This window comes from Diprion similis, chromosome 2, assembly GCF_021155765.1.
Source record: "Diprion similis isolate iyDipSimi1 chromosome 2, iyDipSimi1.1, whole genome shotgun sequence".
Taxonomy (NCBI): domain Eukaryota; kingdom Metazoa; phylum Arthropoda; class Insecta; order Hymenoptera; family Diprionidae; genus Diprion; species Diprion similis.
In genome coordinates, this window is record NC_060106.1 from 15473443 (window position 1) to 15496771 (window position 23329).

At 39.3% G+C, this 23329-nt stretch overlaps 1 protein-coding gene across 3 annotated transcripts in view; it reads left to right on the top strand.

Annotated features, from left to right (window-relative positions):
* Positions 1 to 12640, top strand: part of LOC124415974 (cardioacceleratory peptide receptor-like) — a 32828-nt gene extending 20188 nt beyond the window's left edge. For 2 of the 3 annotated variants that reach the window (XM_046896749.1, XM_046896748.1), the window contains exons 3-10: positions 3074 to 3209; positions 7447 to 7550; positions 8640 to 8733; positions 8858 to 8953; positions 9739 to 9921; positions 10061 to 10162; positions 10543 to 10735; positions 11746 to 12640. In XM_046896749.1, coding sequence (XP_046752705.1) covers positions 3074 to 3209; positions 7447 to 7550; positions 8640 to 8733; positions 8858 to 8953; positions 9739 to 9921; positions 10061 to 10162; positions 10543 to 10735; positions 11746 to 11923 — 1086 coding nt within the window. In that variant the 3' untranslated portion in view covers positions 11924 to 12640. The remainder of the gene's footprint in view (positions 1 to 3073; positions 3210 to 7446; positions 7551 to 8639; positions 8734 to 8857; positions 8954 to 9738; positions 9922 to 10060; positions 10163 to 10542; positions 10736 to 11745) is intronic. The other variant, XM_046896750.1, reaches the window with a different exon arrangement.
* Positions 12641 to 23329: the final 10689 nt, after the last annotated feature.

The window sequence follows — 23329 nt, forward strand, 5'->3', positions numbered from 1 at the left end:
ATAAAAAAATACCATCAAAATTTCAGGTTTAATATTGATATTTTCCATAAGAATAACATGGCAAAAATGGTTCTTGCTTCTTGCGATTTTTATAACTAGATAACGACGCGTCGTATAGAAAATTCATAAACATGTTTTTGTATGAAATTGAACGTTCTACAAAAAAGGTCTCTTGTCATTTTACGATAAATCTATTCTTTCAAAAGTTATTTGAGGTCAAACATCAACAAAGGACCTCAAATAACTTTTGAAGGAGTAGATTTATCGTAAAATGACAAGAGACCTTTTTTGTAGAACGTTCAATTTCCTACAAAACATGTTTATGAATTTTCTGTACGACGCGTCGTTATCTAGTTATAAAAATCGCAAGGAGCAAGAACCATTTTTGCCATGTTATTCTTATGGAAAGTAGAAAATCGCGATGAGGCACCTCTAAATATCAATATTAAAATCTGAAATTTTGATGGTATTTTTTTATTGTCATCTTGAACAATATTTTCAGTATACCATAAAAAAAAAAAAATACTAAATTTCTTTGATACAGTCTAATATACATAATATATATACTCGATTGTAATAACCTGTATCGCCGACAAATGTCGTCATTAGTATCGTCGCCGATTTTAAGGGTCTTGCTAAAAGGAAAAAACGAAATATTACAGCCTATTATTTTGACGTTGTTAAAATATTCGCCAATCCGGTTGGTATACCTTATATTGCTGGTAAATTGGTCCGTTGTAATACGTGACGATGGAATCTTACGACCTGCGGGATATAACAGTACCATCGTACGGACGTAGGTATGCACAAATTGCTGCCGAAGACCGACGTCCATCCGATATCACTTGGATATTATCAAATACGAGCATAAATTATTGCCTTAATAAATGCATTTGCTAATCAGCGATCGGCTGATCACCGGACTAGATGATCAGCTAGTTTTAATAGCTGCAAGGTGTAATGAGAATTAGATTTATGTCTTAATTATCACCACGTTCCAATTAGCCAACAAATTCTTCACGGTTTTCGACTGTAATTCATTCAGGACTGATTCAAGTTATACGCAAAATTAGTAATTAAATTTTATGAAATATGTACGACGGGATTAAAAATTTCACAATTTTTCTTACTGACATTGATCTCAAAGCAAATCTCTGCATTAAGAAATAGTAAATGAAGTGGCGTAATACTGTGTACGGTTGAAAAAACAACGACCGATAAACGTTAGGATTTTCTATACGGACATCGATTAGACGTCAATTTGTGGAATACGCGGTGTTCGACAGGGTCGAATTAAATGGAAAAGGAATCGGCATTTCCTTGCAAGCTTACACTGCAAACCCATTCTTCAAAGGCACAATTTATTATCGGAGAGTGCTAGGCTCTCCACATAGGATCTGTCCATCAGGCATAGCGCTTGTTTTCAGGTTACATAAACAATTTTATTGGAATTTACGATAGGGGCTGCCAACAAAGCGCTCCAGAGCCTCAGGAATGGAAGTCCACCGTCGTATATACATTATACCCATAATGCCTACGCGTTTCATTATGTATATATATAGGTATATACATACATATGGATACATACGACATAAATTAAACATGAAATACCGCGCGTTATTATCCGCGGTTTTATTTTTAAAACGAAAGGTAAACTTTTACGGTTTAAGCGTTCTTTTCAACGAAACTTTTTTCTCCTTGAAAATAATTATTGTATACCTACCTATACCAACACAGACTTGTACAGGCACGCGTTATATATAAGCAAAGAACGGCGCCCAAGAACAGAGAGAAATTTCATTTCGGTATAGAAAATAAACGTTATTATATGACTAATTGTCTGTCCTGCCCGTGACGGGTGCAACAATATACAAAGAGCCTCGTTGTTTAATCAGAGATGGAATCGCGACGATTGTTCAATTCGCGGGTCGTCTTTGATCCCGGCTATTAGCCGCGTGTCGAAAAGAAAGCGAATTCTTGTTCGAGACGGCCGAGCATATTATACGCACATATCATAGGTGTGGTAACTTGTCCTGGTTTTTAGCTTATTTTTATTTTTTTTCTTTCAATCAAAACCTGCATAAAAGCCAGGCCAAGGTTGATGATATTCAAACGAACCCACAACGTCCTCTGGAACGACTAGATACTTAATAGCACTTTTCCACCCGGTCTAGACCCGTAAACACTTTGCACTCGGTCCTCATGCGAACAGTCATCTAGAGGAGGGGGGGGATCCAGTTTTTTTTATCAGAGATTCATCTCCTTGATCTAACCGAAAAAAACTTTGCGCAGAACAATCGAAGATAGTTTGGTACTATATTTATGAGAAAACAAATACCGCAAAGGTTGATTTAAGTCCATAATGGCAATTCGACGCTACATTCACTCTAAGACACGATGTTATACAATATATGGGTTTTATCGCCTTTTGGGATTTCGACGCTGATGATGCGTGAATGGAAAACTTCGACGATTGGATTCGAGAGTTTGAAAATTCAATGGAGGTACCTCGCAATTTCTCGGAGCGCATTAACGACACGATTTCATACTTCCTTCGTTATTTGAAAAACTACGTAGTGAAACGATTTCAAACTGCAAGATAACCACATTACGTATAAATTACTTACGAGAAACTCAGATGGAAATTTCTTTTTTTCTTTTTAATTACTCAAGTATGCAATACAACGTTGTATCAGGTTTGACCGTAGGCAAGTGAATTTTCTATAAATGGTTGAGAATTTCGCGAAAGATTTGTAGGAAGGTAAGGTCAAAGCTGTTTGTCCTCTGCAAGCACGCTTTGATGGAAATATAATCTTCAATAAAGGTACCGAAGTCACGTCGTCCTTCTGCCTACTAATAAAAGCCCCAGTCAAGATACCCTCGGGAAGTTAATTAAACAATTTCAACCCTCGCGCGGATACCTTATATATACACGGTAATTAATTATTACGTCTCCTTCGAAGATCTATCAACGAAGCAGAATTCTAAATCTCGCCATTGCTTGTTGATAAACTGGTATACCTACATATTATGTGTATAGATAATCAACCTAAACGTTTATTTTCTTTTACAGAAAGAGCAGTTCGCCGTTATGGGCGGTCTGTTCTTCGCAATAGTGATTGGAAACGGGGCTGTACTGGCGGCGCTGCTGTTGACCAGAAGCCGGAAGTCGAGAATGAACCACTTCATAAAGCAGCTGGCTATCGCCGGTGAGTCAAGTCAAGTCAATTTACCCCGGAAGTATAAAGTATAAAGCATCGCATCGCCGGAATCGCGTCGTCAATTAATATCGTATCCCTCTTAGAGGGTGAAAGTGAAAAAAGCTCGACAAATTTTTTTTTTTTTTTCTATTTAAACAACTTACGCCACTTGCGAGTTAATTGTAAGGGGTGGAAAATGAGCGACTAATTATCGTTAATGAGGATTGCGAGGGTGTAAAGTGATAGTGAGTTATTACCACGTGACTGCTCGCGGTACCTACTCCTGACGCTGGTGCTTCAGGGCTTTTCGCGATCCTCCCTAATGGGAAACGTTACGTCACGCGGTGGTGAAAGTTTTAGTGCGCCCGAGGGCCGCCGTCCTCGCTTTTCGTCAGCCGATACTGCTGGACCCTCTTTTCTCCTCGAAGGCGTAAACTGCTCGCATATGGCTAAAACCACGATCTAAAATCCGGCGGCAACCGAAGTGTGATTACCGCGTTTCTAGGCGAGCGGGGTGCGAGAAACGTCGTTTTTAAGACGCGTCGTGGGATGTAAAAAAAAAAACAACCCCCCCCCCAAAAGTTAGAAGTCTCTTTCACGCGGCAAATGCTTTCTAAATCAAGTGCTCGTGACGCTGTTTGCGTGAACAGATGGCGAGTAAAGGCGAAGATCGTAAAGCTCGTTGCTCAAAATTCATATGAAATTTTACGACCCCTTTTTATCGACGATAAATTATCGAATTTATATCACTTGTTTCAGTTTAATTACCCGCCAAGCTACCGTAATGAGTCACTTGTATAAATGTATACGTCATGACGACCAGTTGCGTCGGCTCAAAACCCCGAACGAACCGTGGCTCAATCGTATATCAATTCGAAGTCCATAACGTCTTAATAACTACCGATTGCAAATTGGAGGGAAATAAATTCCGGAGAGCCTGTTTCGAGCTTTTTAAGATACATTGTTGCTTATTGTTTCGCGTCAGTGGATTTACGAAATACAAATTAACATAATTAATTTTGTCACGCGATTAATAAGTGGTGGAATAAAAGAATTTTGAAAATGACAAAGGGTTTGATTTTTTGTAAACAGTGTATAAAAAAATCCAGGATCTTCGTAGGAAAATAATTAACCTAGAACATGACTGGGAAGTCGGTGTTTTTTTTTAATTTGTCAAACTGACTCATCCCGGTCAGCTTAACGCTAACGATAAGCGGAAGTCGCGAGGGGCGGAAGTAGGCGCTTCTTGCTGTGCAAACTAAACGGCCAGCTATCTCCTGGCTCCGGTAAGTCTGCCACTTTTTTCGCCGAGATTAAACAGTCCTATAAGACAAGGTGAAAATCATTTGACGATAAAGATTACCAAGGTTTTCGGCATTGCTTTTGAGCGAGGCGTTCCTCCTTTTCCCCTTGCTTCCAAGGAGCGCAATTTATGGTGCCGCCTGGCTGTGATGGTGATTATTATAATTCCAGCGCCGAACGGTTATCTGATGAACTCAATGCCGTTATTACCGGCTACCTCGAGTGAGATAATTAAGAGCTTGTTACTCCGAGGTCTTGCGTTTATACACGTCGTAAACTTTTTCGGCTCTCAAGTTTGTCGACCTGCGTGTTTGCGGTCCTCCGTGTTATTAGGTGTAGGTAGACAACCTACAACGGTTCGAAGTCACCGTTAATTGTCCATTTATCCAAGTATATCGCCTTATTCCAGCTTGATATTAAAATTCTCATATCAAATTCCGGTCAGTGTATTTATCGCCCCGATATACGAATTCGCCTTGTCGTAAAACTGATCCCCTCCCCCCCAAATCTCTCTCTTTCTCTTTCTTCGCACGCATGTGTGAGATCCATGGACCGGATTCTTCGATACCGAATTACGCCGATCGGGAGTACCAGATATTGGTCGACATCATTAAGCGCCCGAAACCCAACACGGCCGTGCATTCGTCGATCCGTCCGCGTGACATTCAAGTCGGATTCTCATCGAGATAATGCACTTTCCGCCTAATCGAATCCGACCAGACCGTTATATATATATATATAATATATATATAATATATATGTATGTATATATTCCTGGCCAGATGAAACGGGGACCTTTGGGATTCCCAGAGCAATTCACCCGCAGTGCAGTGAGGCAAACTTTTCCCATTTTTTTTTTCCATCAGTGAAAGACCAGGCATTTCCGAATATCCACGGCAATGAGAAAAAGAGAAAAAAATTGCTCAAAAATACAGAGAATTATGGTCTCTACGGCCTGCTCTCAACTCGACGTCGTCGGCTTGCAAACAAGGGAGCTGACATAACCGAGGGATGTTTTGGGGCGCTTTTGAGTTAGCTTTTTTTGTCCCTTTCCGAGGAAATCTGGCGAGGCTGGTTAAATTCGGTAACAACGCGAGATGAAATCCTCGTCAAAGATCGTTTTTAACCACGAATCGAGCCTCTCGGGGAGTCGGGACAGTCGGCACAAGGGTTTTACGTTCTGTCGGCAAGTAGAAACAGAGAGAAAGAGAGAATGGGGGAAAATTCGGGACCGAGTTTTCTTCCCGGGAGGTGAACGGTTATCGTTTACTCGAACGTACACGTGTATGCACGTATATACACGCCCAAGGAAACGTTTAGAAAGCGTCGAGGTGTGTAACCGAGCTTTCTTTGCGCCCGTGATCGCGCACGTGCTGATCTGCACGCGAAACAGTCGATATCGCATCGGTATCGCATGAACATATCCATGACGGGATTCGACGAAACAAGGAAAGCACATTAGCCAGGACCCGTCAGGGTCCGGTGGATGGCGTCGCGTCGGGACGACGAACACTCGCCGCTTATATACCTACGCGTATTACTCCGAGAGACGGTACCGCCTTCCCTTCGGCATAAAAATCACCTAAAATCCTACACCCACGGACCCCGTGAGTCTTGGTTATGGTTATTTTTATTTATCTTCTCCAGGACGTACCAGCTACGTCGCTTTACTTCTAACGAAAAACACCACCCTGGACCGTAGGAAGATTTGCTGTAGATATTGCTCGGTTATTGGTATTCAAGACTGGAAACGGTTCGGCAGAATTCGTCTACGAACTATCGCGCATCGATCAAATCGAGCGTTGACAAGTGTTTTGAAAAATTATTGTAACAGCACTTTGAATCGTTCAGTTACTATGTCGTTGAATCGTTTGACGTTCAACCGCGTGTTCACTATTATCCGAATCAAATGTTATTGAATCTCATTTTTAACCTTAAAAATATCATCGCTTTGTGATGAGCTTGCTTAAAGATGACGTGTAAATTCTCGCATCAGCTGCATCAGGAAACAAGTAATTGTGAGAATAAAACTCGAGTTCCTTGAAATACAGGGGAAAATAGATTGGCAGAATAGTTGGATGAATAGGAACACAATCGCGTTATGCGGAGACGTAATTGTATCGTTATTCTATAATATCCAATCATCCATGAAGCCGACTAGACGTATAATAGGACGAAATATAACAATAATGAAAGAAAGTTAGATATATAATAACTTTACGCGAGAATTCTTCCTCGAGACGATCATAACACGAAAGTCAGTTTTACTAAAGAATTATGTATAAGAGCTTGCGAAACGTCATGAAATTTGAAATTATAATCTTTACAACGTTTACATTATCCATATATGTATATACATAATATTCATATCTGCAAGCTCCATCATCGCTTTTCCTGCGTATAACTGTCGTGATTTGAATTATTTTACCCCCCCCCCCCCCCTCCCCCCTCCCCATCCCTCGCATGAGACGTAAAGTGATAATTAGTTTCATTCCCGCAATAGGTATTATAAAGTGACGTGATAAATTTTCTTTACCCATATAAATTCTCGCATACCTGTACAGTGGCGTGGGCAAGGTCAGGAATTGTTTTGACAGTCTAGTTAGCGAAGAAAAAAAAATCTACAACAGTCGAGATCGAGGACTCCAATTACTCCAAAGTGTACCGAAGTGCCCGTTGCCTCAGCTCGTTTTTAAGCTCTCGCTTGCAGGTATATAGCTAGCATTTTTTTTCACCTATATTAGGGGCCTAAGTGTCTCTCAAGTCTCACAAAAAAAAAATGAAAAAAAAAAACTGAATGTAAACTCGAGGCAAACTTCGACCCCCCCCCCCGTCCTGTCGTCTTATTAAATCGTCCGATTATACCAGCAGCTTTTCACGGCTGCAGCAGCCTGAAGACGTCAGCGTCAATTTTCTCCATTATTCTTGCCGCTGTTTGTTCCAGATCTTCTCGTCGGTCTGATAAACGTCGGCACGGATATCATTTGGCGTTCGACGGTCGACTGGCTGGCTGGAAACCTTGCCTGCAAGCTCATCAAGTATTTTCAGGTAAGTTTTGGGGCGACTCGATGCCCGAAAAATTCAAGTATAATTAAGCTTGGTGAAAAAAGTTATAAGTAAGATAATGGATGAAAAAGAAAGAGGAAAGCCAATATATGGCACTTGGGGAATATTTTGTCTGATCAATTTTCGGAAAGATGACCGTGTAACAAGAAACGTTTTCACAACGATTCGGATAATGCAGTAGATATAGGTATAGCAATGGCCAAGAAATGATTACTCACTGCCGAAATGTACTTAAATAATTGGACGAAAAAAATTACGTAAAAATTGAGTCACGTTTTGCGAGAATTTCGGCGTAACTCGTGGTGAGTTGTCTATTACCTCGTAACTCACTTTCGTTTCTTTCTTGTTCTGAAATATAATTCCGGTTGACAGGATGGGATAACAATCCTGAGAAAATTCGATTTCGTTACCGCCTATGCCTGCAGACTGTATTCATACCCAAAATCTATTGACTCTATCTGACTACGACTTTCGCGGGAAAATATTTATCTCAGCGTAATTTACCGAATATTCACTGTCTATATACAGCGATTCTGTAGTCTTTAAGCACGAGAGTCTGCCGTCTATAAATACCCGAGTGTTAATTTGTTTCGCTGCAAGGTGAGGCTCAAAAGACCTCGTGTCAACGCTTTGCCTTACATTTTGGGCTCTGGCCAAAGCTCGCCTCTTAAAATTTGGTCGAGTGTCAAAGCGTTTCTTACACGTTTCTTGATAATTTAACAATTTGGTATTTAGCTTTTTATCATACTTTTCCGAACTTCAAGCGTTATTATAATTATGGGTATGTAAGCTTATTTCCTATAGTTAATTCGTGGCTAAGAAAAGTGATTGGATCCCTATGTGTTAGCGTTATGTGACTTTAACTCTGGAGACTCTCGGAGTCTTGAAGGTTTGCTGAGTACGTGAAAGCTGCAGAACTCACCTTCTCAAAGTTGTTTCTACACTCTTGATATTTTTTTTTTTTTATTATGTTCTCGGCATCCGAAACTTCTAGAGTTATAGTCATTATCGCAAACGGCCAAGAACTGAGCTGGTTAATTGCAGCAATTGACCGGGTTTCGGGTTTTACAGGTAGTCGTGACCTACAGCTCGACGTACGTCCTCGTCGCCCTGAGCATAGACAGGTACGACGCCATCGCACACCCAATGAATTTCACCGGAGGCTGTGAGTTTATTAATATTAAAATAATGAGTCCTCGTACGTAATTTACACCCAGTGTTTTACGCAAACGAAAAGAAAAACACATACAGCTCATATATTGAACAGTGAATAATCAATTCCGTCACAGGGTTTCGGGCGAAGTGTCTGATCGCCGCAGCCTGGATTCTCTCCTTCGTGTTCGCCAGTCCGGTCGGAATCCTTTTCAAGCAAGCGGTCGTAAACAGTAAGTCGGATCTTATCTCCTTAAGCCTAAAAATATTTTGGAAAATATGACATGAGGTGGTTTTTACGAATGAGAAATCAGCCGTTTCAAGTCTTCTTTAATCCGATTAGTCATCGGCTGGCAGAGTATCTATTTCACAATCAGTAAACTGAAGATTAGATTGTTTCACCCATTTCTTAAATTTGACTAATTCTTGCGATAATTAGTACGAGTATGAAGTGGACGTAAATGCAATGCGACAAAAGCAATTGAATCGCATCAATTCAAAGTTGAGACTATGGCATATGTATGTATATCTATATATACATTATACCTACGATTAGAGATAACGATATATTACATTCTCCTTGCAAGAATTACATTCCGCTACCGCGTAACAATATAGCATCCATCAAACAGTTCCACGGGTTGGGGACCACCGAGTTAGTGGTTCTGGAATTGCCTTGTTCCACGCGCAATCGAAACGCCAAGGACAAACCTTGGCGGTCCATGGGGAGCCCGTCACGCCGACCTGAGCAATAACTTCGGCTTGATGTGGAGAATTTTCATGCTGAATCGGGGATTTATCTTTTAAAAATAAACGACAATGACGGTATTTGCTCCGTTCGTTTGCAACTGACGATATAAAAATTTGCCAATTCACGGGGATGAACGAATGGCTCGAACTGAGAATAAAAATTGAAAAGATCGAAGGGGATGAAGAGTGGCAGTTCTCCCCCTTAAGTGGGCTTCCCTATCCTATAATAATATTCGCTGTGGCTTTAGGGTGATCTAAATCTGTTTAGACAAAGTTCAGTGCTGGATCGAGATGGAGGAAAATCAATGGCAAATTTACATATCTCTGGTGAGCGTGACTTTGTTCATCCTTCCGGCTATCATCATCACGGCTTGCTACACGTGCATCGTTTGCACTATATGGAACAAGAGTAAACAGATTATACCGAAAGTACAACGGCCTAAGATAAACGGTGAGCCCCTCAATCACGAGATGATGTATCGTTTGATCGATTAATCGGCAATCGATTCGAAACACGATCCAGACCACCCAACCACCCTCAACCCTCAAATTCTCTAATCCCTTCTTTTTCTTCTCTTTTTCGTCAACAGGCCACTTCGACGACGAAGAAGTCGCACGACGCGCGAGCAGTCGTGGTCTCATTCCTCGTGCGAAGATAAAATCCGTCAAGATGACGCTGGTCATAGTTTTTGGTGAGTAAATTTTATGCTTTATAGACATTTTTCGAGATTCAATACTTTGATCGCCATGCAAAGAACCGAATTAAATACGTAAGGGAGGTTATACCAACATCGCCGACGGAATGGAAGTGGGAATACACTTTGCATGCCAAATCTTATCCGGCAATCAAAGACCGACGAGCTTCCTTTGCCATATTCCTTTCTGTCTGAAACCTCGTTTTATTCTGTCTCGTGGTAATGAGCTAAAAGCCGCGGGTGTTTCTGCGTTCATTTCATCGCCGCAGTTGGTTTAGAAAGACAAGAAGAGTGTTTTTATTCCTTATGATCAAGAGTCGAATAACAGAAGTCAGGATTGTTCTCCGGCGTGAAAAATTTCTCAACATTTTTTATAGTATTCATCGTTTGCTGGTGCCCCTACATAATATTCGACCTGCTACAAGTGTTCAATCACATACCGAGAACTCAGACCTCCATCGCTGTGGCCACCTTCATCCAAAGTCTGGCGCCCCTCAACTCCGCTGCAAACCCGATAATCTACTGTGTATTCTCATCCCACATCTGCAGAAACCTGAGGTACTTGCTTAGGTACTTGTAAAATTTGTTCTATATATTAATACTAACACCAGCTACGTAACACGCGACGTCATAAAGGCCATGAGACTATTCAACGGATCTTATCGTTATCACTTTCAATTAGGATGCATTTGTAAAACCTTTTGTCGGGGATTTGCGTGAGTATAGTTTAAATAATGCAAGCTTGAAAAGCCATCGCGGGTACATGTAGTGGCGGAATTTGCACAGGTGGTCATGTGAATTGACGCGTACGTCGATGCATGAAAGGTTCAACCTCGACGTCAGATGCGCAGAATTAACGGCAATTAAGCATGATGCTGACAATGATGATTTCACGCTAGAATACGTCAATATTGCACAATGCACGGGTAATTTGTACGTTCATTACACTTCATCGCACTCCGAATTGAAAAGTTTTTGACGTTTAATACTAGAGAAAGGACGTTATGGTTTGGAGCTTGTACATCTTATTGTGATACGATATTTTCTTCCCTTTACGTTTTCGTCGGCATCAGAAGCTTCGTCAAAGGAAAATTGATAAATTGTATCACACTTGATGCCTGTTACGTGTTCGTTTCGAGCCATTTGACTCTGACACTTTGTCAATGACACGCGAGATTCCCTTCGACAGGAAATGTGTCAGCAGTCTATTTGAGTACATTTTTATACTGTAGATGTACGAAAGTTTCGCCGATATTCTTACTTTGCCAACAAATCAAATCAGACAAATCGACCATAAAACTCCGGGACGTATTGGCGGTGGGGAGTTCTCAAATGCCAAAAAAGCAGTCATCTTGGAGAATCTATTACAGTGGGATCCTCTTGTTTGTGATTTCACGAGACAAGACGATCGTTTAGGTCCGAACCTCGTATGACGTACTAGCGTAACAATACCCAAAGCTGCTCTTCAGCCTATAAATTTAATTCAAGTCATCGAATCTGGCCAATAATTTGACGAAATGCAAAACAGAGAGAAATGCTTGAGGAGTGTGAAAGGCGAACGTTGATCTGTTACTTTGTAGAAAGCTGCCTCCAGTTCGATGGATTCTTGGTGGTCCGCGGGCAGGTCGAATGGGACAATCGAGGACTGACACGACAAGCTTGACGGAAGGAGTCCAGAGCACGCGGGTTCGTTCGGTCCATTCGGTTCACGTTGCGCGTGCCTCGCACTGTTTGCGTACTTCGAACCACAAACTGTAAGGACGAAGACCTTCGAGGAAGGCGGTTTCGAGGTAATTGCTTGACGGTGCGAATAGCTGTCTGGGTTAAATTTCGGGGTTCGATCCCTGGGTGAGTGGCGGCAAAAGAGTCGAGCATACGCCGAGGGAGAATCGACGAGCTCGAAAGTATTAAGTGGTAAGATAGGTGATTGGCGGATACGAGAGGTGACAAGGAGTATACAGGTGTTACATACGTAAGTCGAAATATAAATTGACTGGCGAATGCACCGCTGTGCAGTAGCCGGTCGATGTTAAACCGGGGAAAAGTTTTCGCTATACATAAAAAACGTCTATACCTATACCTTGATGTACTGTATACAATGATATCCTGATGATAATGGTAATGATAACATGGAATGATTAAGACATTATTATTATTATCATCATTAATGTTGACCATATATGTTATAATGAAACTATGATTGTTAAATGTATATTGTTTATTTGTTACATGTTATACGTACTTGATATATACATGTACCTATGTGACAACGCGGTTAAACCGTCTTAGTGTAATAACCGAGCTAAGAGGAGAGACGTTGATGTACGATGAAATCTCTGTTGAACAGTATTACTATATAAATATTATTATATATTGATCGACGAATTGATTTTAATTGATTGCGTCGTAGGGCACATAAAATTCACGACATACACACGGACATACCTATAGAAATATATATATATATATATATATATATATATATATAATATACATACCCATATAATATGGCTTATTATTTACTGAATATTCAAATGTGTATATGTACAATTTATTAAATATATATATATTATATATATTAATAAGCTATCTTATTATCTAAGATTAATGAGATAAGATGTATTTTAATAAGATATCAAATCTGCGTACATATTTATTTTCACTATGTATATAATAAATGTGTATCTTTATGTACTTATATATTGTGTATGTATAAATATTATACTACACATGTATATATATATATACCTATATATATATATATATATATATATATATATATATATATATATATATATATATATATATATATATATATATATTATATATGTGTGTATGTATAATGTGTTATGGAAACCCTATTTTGTGACAATAAATTGATGGTAACGTAAGACCAACCAAAATTCGCTATTCGTGGTAAAGTTGGTGTTAAAAAACAAAAAAAAAAAAAAAAAATGAAAAAGTGCGAAATTTGTTCAGTCGTATTACAAATTTTGCAGAAATAATAAAAGGACGCAAGTCGAAAAGTTGAAAATTCAAATAGCGTGTGACATTCGAATTAGTTTAACCAAAATTTAGTCACGGCGCGTTTCCGATCGTTATGGCAACTCATTTGTATGGGCCTGAGGATATCTTTGGCGTTTATGAACGACGGGACGGTAATTGAATCGGAGAGAAGTCGCGTCCAGCTCCTCGTCGACGAGTCCTGGGGTGAAGAGGGAATCCAGCGTAACCCGTTTCGCGCATAACACGGCGTATGTCTGCCTTCCTTCCATCTGACATGCACGCGCGTTGGCGTCGCGTCGCGTAGCGTCGATCTTTGCGTTACGTGAGCCGAGGCCCAGGAGCGATTTCCACGGAATATTAATATCCCTAGGCTAGACCCAGTGTGTGTCCGGAAATTCGTTCGCACGAACGACACGGCGCTAACGGCTTGTCCAAATTTTACTTGCTAATCCGAAATGGAATATCAATATTAAACCTGGTGAAATTTTATACGGAAGAACATACGCAGAACAATACTCATCGTCGCGGTGTCAAGGTACTTCGTGCTGAAGAAGTAAATCGGATCTGTTTTATTCGGTTTTTTAATCTTCGTGGAGTAAACTTGAATTAGGATAATTTTAACTCAGAGATAAAAATGTATTTCTAAACCGTTTCAATCAGTGGAATATATAATGAGTACGATGATTCTCTACGTGAAGTATTTCAGGTGCAAAAAATTGTTTACCTATTGGAATTAAGTGTAATTCATACCGTTCGAAAATATAATTATTTTCAGATGAACAATTAAAATATACGAATATATTGAACGTATTATCCCACCAACTTGGACGAAATGAAAGAAAATTACGAGTTTGAATTGCACATTGTCCTTCGATGAAGGAAAAATAGAAATAATTTATTGATGCCGCGACGAGACGAAAAAATACGACTGAGGCCGAAACCGGAGCCAACTCCGATCAAGTTTCTTACGACTTACTTAGTTCGCGGGGTTGAAAAGCTGTTCCTGCAGTAATAATTATAATCAGCCGAGAATTATGTGGGGGAGAATTTCAGCCAAGGAATTTTAGCCACAGCTGAGGTGCGGCAAGATTACCTTTGATATTAAGCACCCTGCGCAGCTAACAGGGATGCCTTTGTATTACATACCTGTTTTACTCAAGGGTTGAAAGCGGCAGAAATGTTGATCGGCTGTACGAGGTGCGTAATCGGTTCCGGTTCCTGAAAGGGATCTGGGTTAGCCACTTACGCTTACATGTTCCTGAAATAAATATAAACGTAATATCTTTGCCCAAATGTTATCCAGCTGCGGCGTTAGATGTTTTAAAACGACGGCTTAAACAAAGAGATCCGTGTCCCGGACGACTTTGAGTGAAAATTTGAGGAAAGACTACAGATGGCGGCGGAAAGTCACTGCAGGAAACCGTGAATAGGATAGGAAATAGATTGATGAATATTTTAGCGATATCGCGAAGGATGAGCGAAAAAAATTTACCTTCTAAAACCCTTTTCAAAAGTTTTCGTGCCACCATCGAATCGTTATAAGTGAATCGTAAATCTCTTGACCCTGATCGTAACACTTGCAACACTCTAAACCCATGATAAAATTTATTTTGAATTAGTAAAACAGTTTTCACCGTGTTTGGTAAATTCAACGGATCCTCACTCCGATGTGTATTTACTCGAGTAAGCCAGTGTCTTCAAATTGCGTGACGTGCTAATTTCCACTGTTTGAATCAGCCCCCATTTCTTCACAGCAAATGTAATAATGAGAAACGGAAACAAAGCACAAAGCTTATCGCATCAAATCTAAATTTGAATAACCTGACAATTACAAATCTGATCTCTGTTCAAATATCGGATATCGAATACCGTTTTACTTAAAATTGAAGAAAGTAGACAGTATTGTGAACTTGACCAGCTGTGTTTAATAATTGAATGGATAAAATTCAATCATGACGGAGGTAAATTCTTGAGGATTGAAATGGACACGAAAAGCTCGCGATCAAATGCAAATACTTTATCATCGTTCGGAGGAACTCGTATATATATTGTTAAATATATTGTGACTTGGTACATTGGTGCCTCACCACATACCTTCGTCTTCATTCCATCTTACTGAGACAAAATCTCGCGGGTAGCACCGAGAGTTCAAGAGTTCACGACCTTGTTGTTATTTCAATTATAATTATGATAGATTTCACAATCGTGTATTTTCTTTGTGAAATTCATGGGAGTCGGCGTGAAAATCAGATCTTCACGACACTTCTCATCGAGTCAATTCCTGGCAAGCGCTCCAACGTCTCAGAGGAAGTAGCCTGACCAATTGAAACTGTTCTTAAACCAACTCCTAGCTGAGCTTAATTGCAAAACACGAAAACTAACGATTACTTGGTCCGTATAACATTAATCTCACTGATTTATTACCAGTTATTAATCTGGACGAAATAGTTTCACCAGACACCGTGAACAGCTCCATCTGTCGGTCAGCGACTATCATCGCTCTCGCTCTCCCAGATTTTCGTCACTTTACCAAAATCCACCGAGCAGCGATGAAATCACTGAGCACCGCAAGGCTATGTCAGGCCACCTATCGAACATCTGGAATCTCCCTCGTGACTCCTGAACGGGGAAAACGGAAAGAAATGTTCCACTTCTCGATCTGCTATCGATGTAACTGTTGTAGGTGAGCAAATTTTTCACCTGACACGATTTTCCGTATTTTATCGACTTGGTATCTTTGCCATACTCGTCGTTCGGCTCCTTGCTCATTTTTTTTATATTTTATCTATGAGTTTTATCGTAAGATCTTTGTCTTATTATCGTGAACTCTTTTTTATTTCATCGTGATTTTGTTGTGTAAAATTTTCTTGTGAGCAAAAGAGCGATTGCTTTATCTCTGTCCTTTTCGTACCCCTTCCAACCTGTTTGGGGTTCCATATTATTTCTGTATTTCATTTTTTTTTTTGTTTTTTTGTAACTGTGGCAGGCTTCCACCTGGCCACCAACTTGAATTTCATTTATCGTAGTTCTCTTTTATTCGAACCATCCGTCGACGTTTGGGCTTATAAGCTGGTAAAGTATCTTTGACGTACAGCCTTTCTCGTAGTATTATTTTTTTTATTATCTTTTTTTTTTTATTCTGGGCCAGCAAAACTCGTAAACGTATGGAAAAAACATGTGAAAAGCTGACTTTATTTTCAATTATCAGTGAAGAATTACACACAATGTCAGTGAAAAAATTAATAAGTGGCTTTCAAGTGGTGCAATTAGATATTTTTTGAGGAAAAAGTATTTCTAAAGATACAAAATTATGCACAAGTTTTCATGTTTCGAATGTATATGAAGAAATTAATGTTAAAGTCAGAAAAGATTATGAGAAACGCGGAGAAAATTTAATTTGACAATAAATTTGTCGTTGGAAAACTAGGCAGAACGAGAAGTCGAGCATTGATGAAGATATTCGATTTAAATATATCGAGGTTGAACCCCATTTCCTACCTCCGATTTTGATTAGCGTTTGCACTGCAGCCCTGGGGATATCGCAGGCTGGGTAACCTGGGTTTAATATATTCGCGACACGTGCAGCTGGAAATAACATGTGAATAGCATTCCGCTGGATACGTTTTAGTTGTAAAACTCGACGGAAGCAGCGGAGGCAGCGCCACGTGTTACGTATTACAATATCAGAGGCCAACAGTGATAAACTATGCGCTGAACCGTGTTTACACTCCTTCTCAAATTCACTATAGCTATTCTAGCTTCGTCTTCGGAACTCACCGAACGAGCCCGTCTTTATTGTTCCCTTAAATATCGCGAGGACGTCCCATTCGGGCTCGTCTATGACCGATGATAAGCCGAACAAAGGCACCTGGCACGATTCTAAAATTCAAATCAATGCGAAGGTGAAGGATTTCTCAAAAATTGGTACTCAGTCGATTGCGTAAATCCTTTTTCTATCGATAAAAAAACTAATTAGATCCTGATTCAACCAGGCCTACAATCAGCGTTAATTTATTTAAGCATCTGGTATTAAAAGCGTGGTGATTCATGTTCCCATAACCAACGTGATTTCAAATTCTGTAATGCACGATCAATAATAATCGTGCCAATTTTTTACCATCATCCCTGAGAAATCATTAATTTTCCCCAGTCATTCTCGATGATGGTTGCAGCTGCAGTGACGTCGAAATGCTCATGTCTAACAAAGGCTTTCAAAATCGCGTTTTGGCCACAAAACAGCGCGTAAGCCGAGCATAAACCATATATGGCATAGTTCGTAGCTCTGTCAAGAAAGCCGGTGGAACAGGGTGAGTTTAGATCCTTCCGGTGAAATTGTTCGGCATCCTAATAAAAGGTAGAATAAGACCCGGAATTACTGTTTACCGAGTGTAAGCCAGTAGACCGCAGAGCAATTTCTTGCCAGCTATTCTTACAACTTAAAAGCTTTTCACTCGCTTCATTGCTGCTTGTATCTTTCCGAGTCCAAGAATTTTTACGAGTCTGGAATTCGGCAAGTGCAATTTGCAGGCCGAGTTTCCCGCGGTCGATGAACTACTTTCTGCAGTTGTTGGAACGCTTGGAACATCTTACGCTGCTGTGATTAATTGCGATCCGCCAAATTCTCTTGAAAGTATCGTCTTCGCTTTTTTCGCTTGTCGGATAATGTATTCAATATGTTACATTAAGTTCTAGTAACAGCAGACGGTGGTGCGGAAAATTTATAGATACGTCACGAGATAAACGCCGTGCAGTTAAAAAGTGAAAAAAAAATCTTATATGCTAGTCAAACAACCACTCGCGCCGGTGCACTTTTCTCTTCCCTTCGGCGTAACAGATAAAAGTCATCCTGACATTGTGAAGTGAATAAACGCATCCATTATCTTGCGACACGCAGATAACTCACAACGGTGATATGATAGATCGCGGTGCTGCCACTCCTTCTTCGAAATTTATATGTACAAAATTATTAAGCTAAGAAAAAATTCCTCCTCAATTTGTTAATTTGCAATTGATATAAGAAAAAAAATACGAGATGAATTCATCGAAATGCCAAATGGTGATTACAGTGACTTTAGCGAAGTGCGAAAAGTTTGTTATAGATGCACAAGTTTACATTAGATTCAAAGATATTATCACCATGTTAGTTTAAATTTGAACAAGCAACCACGCAGTTTTCCTCTAACATAATTATGCGCAAATATATTTCCAAATGTAAAATCTCTAGTGTAGCAGTACGGGAGTAATAACAAAGAATTTTTAGAAAACTTTTGGATTCGATATATGATCGATGCCTGAAGTACATTGCTGTAGCCAAAAATATATAGCTCATAGGTATTATAAATAAATACATAAAATTGTATATTTACAAAGTATATATATAAACAGAAATTAACAGTCTTTGTAAATGTGCCAAAGCAAATAATTAGGCAACCGGTATATGTTGACCAGCGAAAAAGCGTCGTTAAAATCCCCGCAGTAACATTTTGTTTTTAAATTTCGAAAGGTTCACCCTAAGGAAAGAACCTGCAAATCCAACTTTTTTGCTACGCATTAAACACATGCGATATATACAACAATAAAAGGAATAACAAATCATATTCTCTGAAGATGAAACACGTGTTATTTGTGTGCATCTTTGACAGCATAAGTTTTTCGTCAAAAAGTCATTTCCTAATCCTATATCAATATATATTACACAGCTATTCAGCAGGCGATAATAATCCAATACAAGCTGAATACGCGTTCAGTAACGATAAATATATCATATATATGCCAATTCGTTTCACATGGTATGAAGAATTTCTGATGTGTATACTCGTATTTGGGCCGGAAACATGTCGGATTAGCGCTTGACAAGACTCAATTGCCAGTCGGTGATCAAACGTTCAAGAGCAAAGATCAATTTTCGACGTAGCCAGCTTGGTATTAATTTAAAAGTGATACTTGTGGAGCGAAACACCGAGTAACAAAACCCGGTTAAATTGATACGGTAACTTAAACGACTGCTAATTTGTTTTTCCGAAGAACTCGCGTAATCAACATCTGATCTATCTCTAGGAAAGAAAGATAAAACCAACAAACGGAACCAGCACGCTTTGCACTTCGTTCATTTAAGTAAACAATCGTTGCTCAACTACGACTAATTTCAAAGAGACTGCGGTAAACGAATAGTCTGGTTATCAATTTCGCTTCGATAAATATCACATGAGGTCGTGTCATTGATGCTCTGCCTATTCCCTGTTCAAAACGGAGTGTTGTAGTTAAGACACCTTACTCTAATCAACTATTGCAGACAGACGGTAGAACAGACTTTCAGGTACACGTGGGTGGGTAGTTCGCATTATTATATAAGACGTAGGTAGAGATGTCTATTATATTAGTTTCTTGGCACGTGAATAATATCGAAGGCGGTCGCCTCTGAGGTTTATTGATCGTTTAACCGGGCCACGTAGATATAATATACCGAAATTCAGGGAATGTATCGTACACAGTCGATGCTGATAATTATAAATACAGGCTTTTGTGTGCGGCCGAAATGAGAATCAAATACCTGTAACGTACAAATTAGTACTTACTTGGTAATTTCATTACTAGATGGTCATACCTAGAGTGTTTATGCAATTTAAACATTAAATGCAAAAACAAAGATTAAAGTAATGATTTTTTATCATTTGTTTTTTTCGTCGTTTCATCCTCATTCGTTTCCACTTTACAACGAGTATAATCACGGTTGGAATCGTTAAACATTCAACTTTTCAAGCTCGGACTAATATTGACTTTGATGAACAAATAGCAACATTTAATCGACTCTTGAGAGAAAGAAAAAAAAATGATTTCGCTAAATTTGTGGGAAACAGATCACCAAACAAAATAAGCCGTCATGGAGTGATATTAAACGAGTCCATACTAAAACGATCGTTTTAAAACGGTTTCAAACGAAAGATCGATGTATCGAATTAAGCTCCTGTTCGTAATTCTTGTCTCTTTTGTACGTATTTAGGGGAATCATCGTAATTTAAGAACGTAATAATTTGATAAAAATTCAACTGTGTCTCTTTCAATAGCTTGCCTCACTACCCAGTGATCGAAAGATATTTAAATAACCTCGTAAGAATGCAGGGAAACAGAGAAAATTCAATACCTGATACCAGGTGACAATGACAAATCAGATTTACTAGTTTTCGTTCAATGAATGGGGGAGCTGTGCCCAGAATAAAGAAAGGGTCAAAGTGGATTTCGGCAAGTCACTGTTCCTGCATATCTCGTGTTTCTCGCTTTGGTAAAATCGGAAATTTTCCCCTTCGCCCAGAATCGCATCGTTATACGTATAGGTAGCTATACAGATACTTTTTTACACATTTCGGATGTCTTATTTTGTTATTTCCTTCCTTTCTTTCCTGCTTATTCGAAAAATCTGAATCCTGAAGTCCGGAATCCTTGAATAGATTTACAAGCATAAGATTCGCGAGTGACCTACTTGAGACAACGCGAAACCAATCTCTGAGGCTAACCGTATGCTTTGAAAAAATATATCGAGTATAAAATGTTTCCTCTTAACGGTCGCATCAAAGTATTCCTAGTACAGTGCAATAACAGTCAGGCTTTTAACCTCGGGTATTTTTTCGAGAAGTTCAAATTAACGAAGTGCCCGTCTCACGGGTACTTGGAAGCAAAAGAGCCTTATGTAAAATAAATAAATTAATAAATCACAGCTTATCATGCATCACCATAACACTCGAGGCGTGAGTTCAACTTTGGGGCTGAGTGAAATCATACAAGTACATAAAGAAAAATTTTTTTATTTCACTTGCCTCTTAATCACGGAGGCAAACACAATGCAGATTTTATTTTCCGGGTCGACGTTTATAATCCTCGAACAGAGTGGAAGTACACGTATAGCAAAATCTCTGAAAAATCTTGCAGTATGAACAGAGATTTATTGACTCGATTGTATATTTAATTTCACTGCCACACCGTGGATAGAAGAACTTTCCATTTTTCATACCACAGCCCTGTTGTAAGGCGATGGCAATGCAGCGTGATATTTATTGGAAAATCGCAAGTGTTCGCACGCCGACAGGGAATTTAAAATTCAAGTTAAAACCTTCAGCTTTAATATCTTGGCAATATCTGCACACTTTATGCATACATGTATTTCCAAACTGATTTTCTCTCAGTCATCATGTATTCGGAGCCAGTAATCACATGTTAAGTATACTAATCTTGTTGAGAAAAAACTTTTCAGCCTCTGTCCAATAAAAAACTGATACTTCTGATTGATTTCATTACGAAATAGTCGTTGATTGAGTATTTATGAGATTATTTACGACCTAATAAAATCAATGAATAGTATCAATTTTTGACAAGTAAACCTTCTCCAATTGATTTATCACGTTCCTCCGAGAAACGAAGTAGAAAATCCGTCTCAATAAAGTGCCGAATTAAAAAGCTCTGCGATTATCCAAAATATTCAATAATTAACAATCGTTCCTGAATTTAGTGCATCACATTTATCGCCATCGTGCGAAATCCAAGCCTCCTGGTCATTGGAATTTACGATTGTTCACTGGGTGTCCTTGAACAGGTTTATATAAACGCATCTTCCAACCCTGTTTGGTTCTTACGAATAGAAGATGCTGTACAGCTACGAATTGTCCGGAATTGAGCCCAGAACCCTATTAACTATACATGACACATCATCCGGTGGGCATTACTGATTAGTTTCAATCCGTAGCTTAGTTCCGGTGACAATCTAGCTTCTTTGTTGGCTTGCAACACGGCAGGGAAAGGTTGCGAATCGATGGGGATCAAGATAAATCCCCTGCGCAAAGAACTGCGAGATTTGTCTATATACACACCACCGGATCCATTCCACGTTAATTGCCCCGTGCTGAGTAAAAAAAAACAATAAAGGCGCCATCCGGTGGCAAACTATATACTCAACTCCAAGAGTATTTAAAAAGGGATGTTTATACAAGTTAGAAACAGCATTTTTGTGGCGTACACATTTCATCCCGTTTACCTAGTCAAGCTTAATTTAACAAAAAACGAAAGCAGCCGAATAAAATTTTGTTGGAACGATAAAATATGAATATTGAAGTTGTTTGCAGACGCAACACTGTAAATTATAGACTTCTATTCGGAGACACGTCTACATCCGCCAGAGCAACGTTAACGGTTTCTTACGAGCTTTTACCTGCGCCATAATTTCACACCAGAGAATAGGGGAATTTAGTGTCGTTTAGGAAAAGTAGTTTAACGGTCCGAACGCGAAGAATACGTTTCGGTTATTTAATGAAAACGTGTGTGCCTAAGCTTCTGCGTCTGCATTGTGAGTTCGTTGCTTATTTTGTTAGTAATGTTGTCCGATTGGTGTGTATAAAGTGCGTAACAGCGATAAAATGAATTTTGGAACCATGATTATTTCGGGGAATGTCATTTCTCACTCTCAATCTGGCAGACCTTTCTGTAAACAGCTCAACCACCGCTTCAATCTCATCTTCGTCGGATGGAACTTTTTCGTGGTGAGAAAAACGAGGAGAAAATTATACAACCGTACAGAAGAGAACAAGTTGTAAAAAAAATAAGAATACCCTCAAAGCACGTGTCAGACACAGGTTTTACATATTTTCCCAGGCCTCGCTTGTACCGAGCTAAAATTGAAATAAATAACGAGTAAAAAATGTTTTCTCATATAAATTCAGGAAAATAGAAGAGAAGTCTGCTTCATCCATGGGATTATGCAGAATCGAGTCCGCAAATTACAACATTAAATTGAACAATATGACGTGTATAGGTACATACGGTATACACTTATACAAAGAACAATTTATTGTTCGTCCATCGTCGATAACGCGCTTTGATTCAACAGCCGCTCGCCGCGACAGGTGATTACTTTTTCGATCGTTATTTTAATTAAGTATTTGGTGGACACGTCAAAAAGTGTAAGGACTCTAAAAGGTTGGGAAGCGTGGACTTCTGAAAAAGTTTGATAATAATTTCACACCATCGAGGTGTCGATCGATATCGGAAAATCATATTGCAGATCTGCTCAAGAACTGTTTATGTAATAGCTTTTGCCTAAAATCAAACCCCTAATTTTTTTGCATTTTTTTCAGATATAATTCCATCCGGGATGTGATAAAGTTTGCTATTTCA